Source organism: Culex pipiens, chromosome 2 (assembly GCF_016801865.2).
Source record: "Culex pipiens pallens isolate TS chromosome 2, TS_CPP_V2, whole genome shotgun sequence".
In the NCBI taxonomy this organism is placed as follows: domain Eukaryota; kingdom Metazoa; phylum Arthropoda; class Insecta; order Diptera; family Culicidae; genus Culex; species Culex pipiens.
This window is the reverse complement of record NC_068938.1, coordinates 31,561,933-31,569,835: the sequence shown is the minus strand read 5'-3', so window position 1 is coordinate 31,569,835 and position 7,903 is coordinate 31,561,933. Positions and strand designations below refer to the sequence as shown.

The following is a 7,903-nucleotide window of genomic DNA, read 5'->3' as shown; positions in this document are numbered from 1 at the left end:
AAAAAAATCATGCACCAGCTGCTCACCGAAATCATAATTTCCCATCGCCATCGTCGAAGCTCTCCATGATTTGGCCCATTTTTCGGTTGCACCGGAAGTGAAAAATAGTGTTCTCGGATCTTTTTGCATCATAATGGAAGCACACTCTGGTGAAATTTTCCCCAATTGAATCAAGTTCTTTTTGTGTTCTTACTTTTTTTTTCCTTTCAGTGTAAAGTGTAACTAAAAAAGGGGTTGTCTTTCGTTCGAGCAAATTGAAGGAAGTGGCAAAAGGTGAATGAAAAATTGCAACCATATTTTTAAGTGAAAATTCCATATTTCATTTTCGTTCGTTCGGTTCAATTTCAATTCAATTTCGCAGTGAAAGTGGTGAAAAAAAATCTTCGATTTATCAATAGTGTGGGATTAAAGGATTACCTGGCATGTGTGGCAAGTGCTGCGATTGCTTTTTTATTCAGTGCGAAAATCCACCAAGAAGCGCCTCGTATAATAGCCGATTTGGGATTGAACGAATCGCATTGATTGCGGTGTGAAGAGCTTTTCACGCCCCCCTAGTTTCCCTCCTCCGCAGAAGGGAAGCCTTTATTGGATTGCGAGAAATCAACTTTACGGGACGATGCTGCAGGTTACGGCGGACCGGACGTCCGGACGGCGCAGCAGCTCCATCGGATGCCGCTCGATCATCGGCCGGCGAACCTCGGTCTACATCAACCAGACGCAGCACGACCGGGATCCGTTCAAGGTGAGTTATTTTTTTATATTCTTGCGGTAAGGATTTATGGGCAGGTTTGGAGGTGTTGAAAGTTCTCGTGAATCACTTGATTTGTCTGAGTCGGGCGAGAGGAATTGATGAGGTTGTGAATTTGGTGTAAACACCACAAACCCGACGCAAGATGGAAGCAATCGATGCGTGGAATATCTAATGAACCTGGTATGCGGAAGATCTGCGGTTGAGTTGAGAAGTAAGTAGGGGAACTATACCCTTTCTCAGCCTATTTCTATTATCGGCCTATCAGCACTTTGATCATAAATTACAGCTTATATAAAGTGTTTTTGACTGTTTCAAAGTAATAAATAGCTCAAATAAAAGTGAGCAAGCAACTCTCCATTGTTGAAACATCTGAAAATGTTGATTTAATAGCAGAAACGGCAAAAGTGATGAGAATTGGTCGAACGGCTTAGTGTGATTAAAATGGGTATATTTCCCCTAAATCTGGAATGTGTGGTGTGCCTAATTTTATTGCGAACGATTGATGTTTGTTTTTCAAGGTTCAATAAACTTAATGCTTTGAATAAGCTCAAAAAAGGTTCGAAAGATGACAGCATTGGCTACGACAACTAGACAAGTTAACCCTCTATCGGTATTGAAAAAAAACTCATGAGGTATTGGGTTCGCTTCAACTGCAAACTTAAAAAAATCATTGTATCCAGATTTTTCATCCATTTTTGTAATTTTATTTTTGGTTCAGAGAAAAGTTAGAATATCAACTTTCCGAAGTGGAATTAAAATGTTAACGGTCTTACAGATGGTATCATCTCACGATTTAAATAAATTTGATAAAATGAGACATTTCTCTTGAAAATTTAACTATGACCAAACTATGACCAAAAAAGACATTTTCATGAAGGTATCAATAAATTTCAACTCATTCGAAAAAATAATAATTAAGAAATATATTGGTGCAGTAATCCTGCACAGAAAAAAATATTTCTGTAAATTTACATTATTTATCATGTACCAAAAGGTATCATGATAAATGATGTATATTTACATTAGGTTCATTGGAAATTTACATTAGATTCATTGGAAATTTACATTAGTTTTGAAAATTTACATTAGTTTTGGAATTTACATTACTTTTGGAATTTACATTAGTTCCAATCAACTAATTCTGATTGGCCAATGGGAATGAGAAGCTCGACTTGGATTGCAGTAGGAAAAGGGTGTGGCCTATGTTCTGTTTTAAAATGAGTGAACTGCCCCTGATCGCATAAATGTCCCATATGCATTTTCATCGATATCGAATTATTGATGCAGCTTGGTTCAAAATTGTGTGCTCTTTCAAAAGAGCCTACACAGAAAAAAATATGTAAATTTACACAGCACGTAATTACTGTTTCTTATGTAAGCTCACTCAATGTAATGTTGAAAAATGATGTAAAGAGTAAAAAGTCATGGAAATTACTCCAATATAAATCTAAATCTAATGTAAACCATGAATCTAATGGAAACGTTGAGCATGGAAACTCAAATATGCTGAATTTCTACCCGTGTTCGGCTTCCTGTAAATTCCTTTTTAATGTAAATTATATATCCAATGTATTTCTGCCAAACGTCGACTTCAAAACTACCCGAACTAAAAATAGTAATATTTGGTTCTCTTTCTATCGCTCTCATACTTCGCTGGCCCACTGCCTGAGCCTCGACCTGAACAAGTTGATGCTTTAGCCGCTCGTTTATAAAATGCGAAGATGGCTCAGTCGGCAGCGGGTAGCAGCAGTAACACCGAACATCCTACCCGTCGTCCGTTTGATTCCAGTCCAGCGTTATTCCACTTGGCCGTCGACGAGAAAGCGTCCCCTACCTGTGAAACAACTGTTTAAAATCATAATTTCCTTTTGCTGCCCGCTTCACTCATTTTAAAATAGAACATAGGCCACACCCTTTTCCTACTGCAATCCAAGTCGAGCTTCTCATTCCCATTGGCCAATCAGAATTAGTTGATTTGAACTAATGTAAATTCCAAAAGTAATGTAAATTCCAAAACTAATGTAAATTTTCAAAACTAATGTAAATTTCCAATGAATCTAATGTAAATTTCCAATGAACCTAATGTAAATATACATCATTTATCATGATACCTTTTGGTACATGATAAATAATGTAAATTTACAGAAATATTTTTTTCTGTGTACATTTAACAGCTGATTTGTTCGAAGTGGGGAGAGAGTTTGCTGTTAATCAAGAGAACGAGTTGGACAGAGAAGGAAAAAACGTAAAACCATGAAAAAAAAATCAAATCAACCCTTACATTTGAAAGGGTCCATAAATTTTTATTTTTAACCTTATCAATTTAAATGGTTTTATTTTTTTGAAATTATTTGTTTTCAATTTTTGTAAAATTCTAAGATAGTTTAATTTCTTGACAAAGAAAATTGGACTCATTTGCTTAGTAATTGTCACATAAAAAATCGACGTTTTTTAGTGGTGCAGAAAAAGTGCATTTTCCCTGTTTGCTTTTTTTCAGAGACTGTATTTCAGCAAAGAATTTTCCAAACATAAATGTCTTTGTAGCAAACTTGCAGGAAGTTTAATAAACTTTGCGAAAAATTATATTTTAGGTGATGGTCAAGTATCTCCAAATAAAAAAAGGACGTTTTGACCAAAAATGATGATGATTTTAGTGGCTATAAGGTCGTTTCAAATTTTATTCAAAGTTCATGCCTCCCCACCCCAAACTCTCTTCAAAATCGCAACGGAAAATCAGAAATTAAAAAAAATAATTGCCTATATTCCTAATGAATGCTGACCAACTTGTGCCATAGCTCAAATGATCATTTTTCATTAATTTTCATTCATCTGAAACATATCAAAAAATTCCATTTAAAAAAAAAAGTAATTTTGCGCAATTCAATATTTTGTGGCCGAATTGGAAAAAAACGGATATTTGTTGGGTATAACTATTTTTATTCTGAAAAGTCATAAGGAGCAATACCACCTCAATTCAGGATTTTTTCTGGTACTTTTGTACCCGCCCCTTTCCGATTTAATGAAACTTTGTAGACATGTTATCCTAGGCCTATATAAGCCATTTTTGTGTATATGGAGCCAATAGTACACGAAAATAACATTTGAGAAGGGCGTAAGGTTTTTAAAAAAAAATGTATTTAGCAATTTAAAAATTACTGTAACTCGAAGCCGTTGCGTCGTATCAAAAAGTGGTCAAAGACAAACTTGTAGGAAATTGGATGGGCTTTCTGAAAAAAAAAAAACTACACTGAAGTAAAAATACACGCCACTTCTATGAGAAATTTGATTTTTAAGTCTAAAACTTAAATTTAAAGGTGATGTCACGATTGTTTTTTCGTTCAAAATTTTTGAGGAAATAGCCTAAAATGTTACCAAAAGACTGACGAAAAATGCAGGATGGTAAAACTGTTTTTTTGAAAAGTGGTCTAAACGTCGAAATTTTGAAAAACCGGTAGTGGGAATCGTTTTCCCAGACAATTTTACATAAAAGTCTCCATATTGACCATTGTCCTATGTCCAGTCCTTGGGAAGATACAGTGGTTTTAGAAATAAAAATGTTGAAAAACGGTTTTTTGGTAGTTTTCGGCAATTTCTATATGACAGACTTAGTTTTTCAGTCTCGTAAATATTTTTACCGGAAAGTTCGTCCAAAGTTTGCCTGTGACAACTTTTTGAATTGACTCGTTTTGATATTTAAGTAAGCTAATTTACTATCCAGGTTTCTACCACACTGAAAAAATATTCTATTTTCAGTTATTATCAATTTAATTAAGCTTATATCTGTAAGCCCTTACATCCAATTGAAATGCTGTCAAAGACTTACTTATGGGAAATTGGACGAGCTATCATTCACCTATCATTCGCCGACAAAATAAACATTATTGAAACATGTTGTTTTTACACTTTAAAATGAGACAAACTATTATATATGAATGCAAGAACTTATCGCCACTCATATAAATCTCCACCACAAATAAACGGAAAACCTTAAAATAACATGAAAAGCAAAAAACAATGCCTTACGCAAACTGTTTGCTTTCTTCCCTTCGCTCAAACGAAAATGATTCCTGGGGCAATTAGTATCATACTTGAGACGAATTTTCCACGTCACAGAAGCCAAATTCCCACACAATTCCCGAGGAAAGCCCCCTACTGAACGTGCTGAAGCGCCTTCTTCCGTTTGTTTTGTGAGATCCACTCCTAAATAACCGCACAAAGGAATGCCGTCTATCTCTCTTTCGCTTCATTCAGGATGAAAAATGTCTGCCAGTATAAATTTCACCTTCCTGCAATTTTTTCCTGCCTAATATCAGAGAACGGGTCTTTTTTGTCTTTGCGGTCCTCTTTCCACCCTGCTTGATGAGAAACATTTTTGTGTGTGAGGTGGGTGGAAGGCCTCAAAGAATGACGGTCACGGCTCTCTCATTCTTGGCCGACAAAAATAACACCGGCGATGTGGCTTTTCCGGAGGGTTTTCCTGCAGTCTTGGAAAATGTCAAACAAAGATAGAGCATTTTTTTATGACGACACGCAATCAAACGACCATATGCTTTTTAGTTTCAATTTAATATTTGATAGCAGATTTCAATGCAAGATGGTTTTGCTCACAAAGGTGATGCGCATGCTTTTGCATACGATTTTACACAGATTTTTTTTACTGTGAATTCCTTTCAATCTTTTCGCTGTTAATCGATTGCAGATGTTGCGTGCGCAGTATTTAATCTTTCGGAAGAAATACTGTCATCAAAAATATTTATTGCGATGTTGGATTTCATTGTTCTGTAATGAGGGGGGCATTGTACGACAGACTGGCAAATTCTGCTGACATCTGGCATCACATTCGTCGTAACAAAATGGGAATTTAAGCGCATATTGATAGCACATGTCAACCAATAATCCGTGGTGTTTTTTTGCTTAACATAAAATTTCTTCGAATTATCTGGTATATTCAGGCTACACAAACTTATAAATATCCAATTTAAAACAAATTCGCTGCCCACGAAGCAGCTCCATAATCAAGCAAGTCCCGAGCAAATCCGGTCCAATCAAGCAGGAATTTGTCATTATTTCCGTTCTCATCTTATCGGTTGGAATCTCGCTACAGCCGTTAGTAGCCGACTCTATCCCCATGCCAAAAGTCTTCTATCCAGAACGTCACTCGGAAATTAATTTAACTGACATGGCAAAGTGCAATCTTTGAACATGTTCTTCAACGTGTCCATTTGCAGTGAACAGTGTGTCCACAAAATTTGAATTTCCCAGACCCCTTGTGGGCTCCTATGGCAAGCAATCAAACAAAATAAATTCAAATAAATTCAATTACCAAAGTGGACAAATTCCGGCCTCTCGTCCGTCACTCCCCAGAGGATTCAACAGTCAGCGTTCTGATGAAGAAAGATCATCATGGAGGACCTCCCCCTTCCCACCTACCGACACAAGATTGAGAATCTAATTTTCCATTTCCGTGAAAACGTCCCCGACTGGTGGGCGTTGTGGCAAAGTGGCCACGAGGAAATTGAAAACAGTCATTGCATTTTCGTTCGGAGCTCGTTTCTGCTGACTTGGAAGACAGACGAGGATTTGGTGACGGATTTCCGCGCGACAATCTGCCAATTTTGGCAGCGGCGGACGATCGGATGGTGAATTTATTGGGGATTAAATCGGGCCGGCCGCAGACCAATTTATAGATCGTGACAAGATTAATGGCGGCGGCGGACGAAGCTTATGGTTTGAGCTGAGTGGATTGTCTTTTGTGGGAGGATGGAGTCGTCGATAATTGAGAGTGTTTTATTATGGATTTTTGATGATAACTTTATTAAAGTGACTTGAGCAAAAAACGTGAGTCATTTTCCTAAAGTTGTTCCCGAACAAAAATCTCATAGGGAGCAACTCTCTACGAAATCGGCCGATTTCGACCATTTTTATTTTTTGTATTTTTTGATTTGACTCAAACTTTGTGGGGGCCTTTCCTATGACCAAATATGCTATTTTGCGTCCTTGGTTCACCCATACAAGTCTCCATATAATTTTGGCAGTTGTCCATACAAAAATGGTATGTAAATATTCAAACAGCTGTAACTTTTGAGTGAATTTTTTGATCAATTTGGTAGCTTCGGCAAAGTTGTAGGTATTGTTGAGAACTATTGAGAAAAAAAAATAGGTACACGGAAAAAAATTGCTGTTTTTTTAATCAACTTTTTTTTTCACAAAAACTCAATTTCCCAAAATACGTATTTTTTTGATTTTCGAGATTTTTTGATATGTTTTAGGGGAAAAAATCCGCAACTTTTGAGCCATAGAGAAACATGGTCAAAAAATCTGCCGCCGTGTTATGAATTTTTGAAAAAATAGTGATTTTTGGAAAACATCAATTTTCGTGTTTCTTTTTCTTTAAGCCGCTGTATCTCAGCAACCAGAGGTCCAATCTTCAATGTCTCTTAGACAATTTTATAGAAAATTTTCTGAACTTTAAAAAAAATATTTTTAGAAATGATCACTCATGGTCACTATTTTTAAAAACTGAAAAACTGCAAATATTTCGCTAAAATCAAACTTTCAGTGGCCGGAGCCCTTTATCAAAAAATATGTAATGTACTTTTCGATTGCAAATTCAAATTTGCATTAAAAAATAATGTCAAACTTGTGTTTGCATGAAACTTAGATTTTTTCCAAAAATCACTATTTTTTCAAAAATTCATAACTCAGCGGCAGATTTTTTGACCATGTTTCTCTATGGTTCAAAAGTTGCGGATTTTTGTCTCCTAAAACATATCAAAAAATCTCGAAAATCAAAAAATACGTATTTTGGGAAATTAAGTTTTAGTGAAAAAAAAGTTGATAAAAAATCCTCAATTTTTTTTCCGTGTACCTATTTTTTTCTCAATAGTCCTCAACATTACCTTCAACTTTGCCGAAGACACCAAATTGATCAGAAAATTCACTCAAAAGTTACAGCTGTTTGAATATTTACATACCATTTTTGTATGGACAGCTGCCAAAATTGTATGGAGACTTGTATGGGTGAACCAATGACACAAAATAGCATATTTGGTCATAGGGAAGGCCCCCACAAAGTTTGAGCCAAATCAAAAAATACAAATAAAATCCATTTCCAGTTTTGGTAGAGAATTGCTCTAGGGGAAATTCTCGTAT

At 35.9% G+C, this 7,903-nt stretch overlaps 1 protein-coding gene across 1 annotated transcript in view; it reads left to right on the top strand.

Annotated features, from left to right (window-relative positions):
- The first annotated feature begins 287 nt into the window (after positions 1-287).
- Positions 288-7,903, top strand: part of LOC120419672 (uncharacterized) — a 145,625-nt gene continuing 138,009 nt past the window's right edge. Inside the window, exon 1 of the mRNA XM_039582442.2 lies at positions 288-742. Coding sequence (XP_039438376.1) covers positions 617-742 — 126 coding nt within the window. The 5' untranslated portion in view covers positions 288-616. The remainder of the gene's footprint in view (positions 743-7,903) is intronic.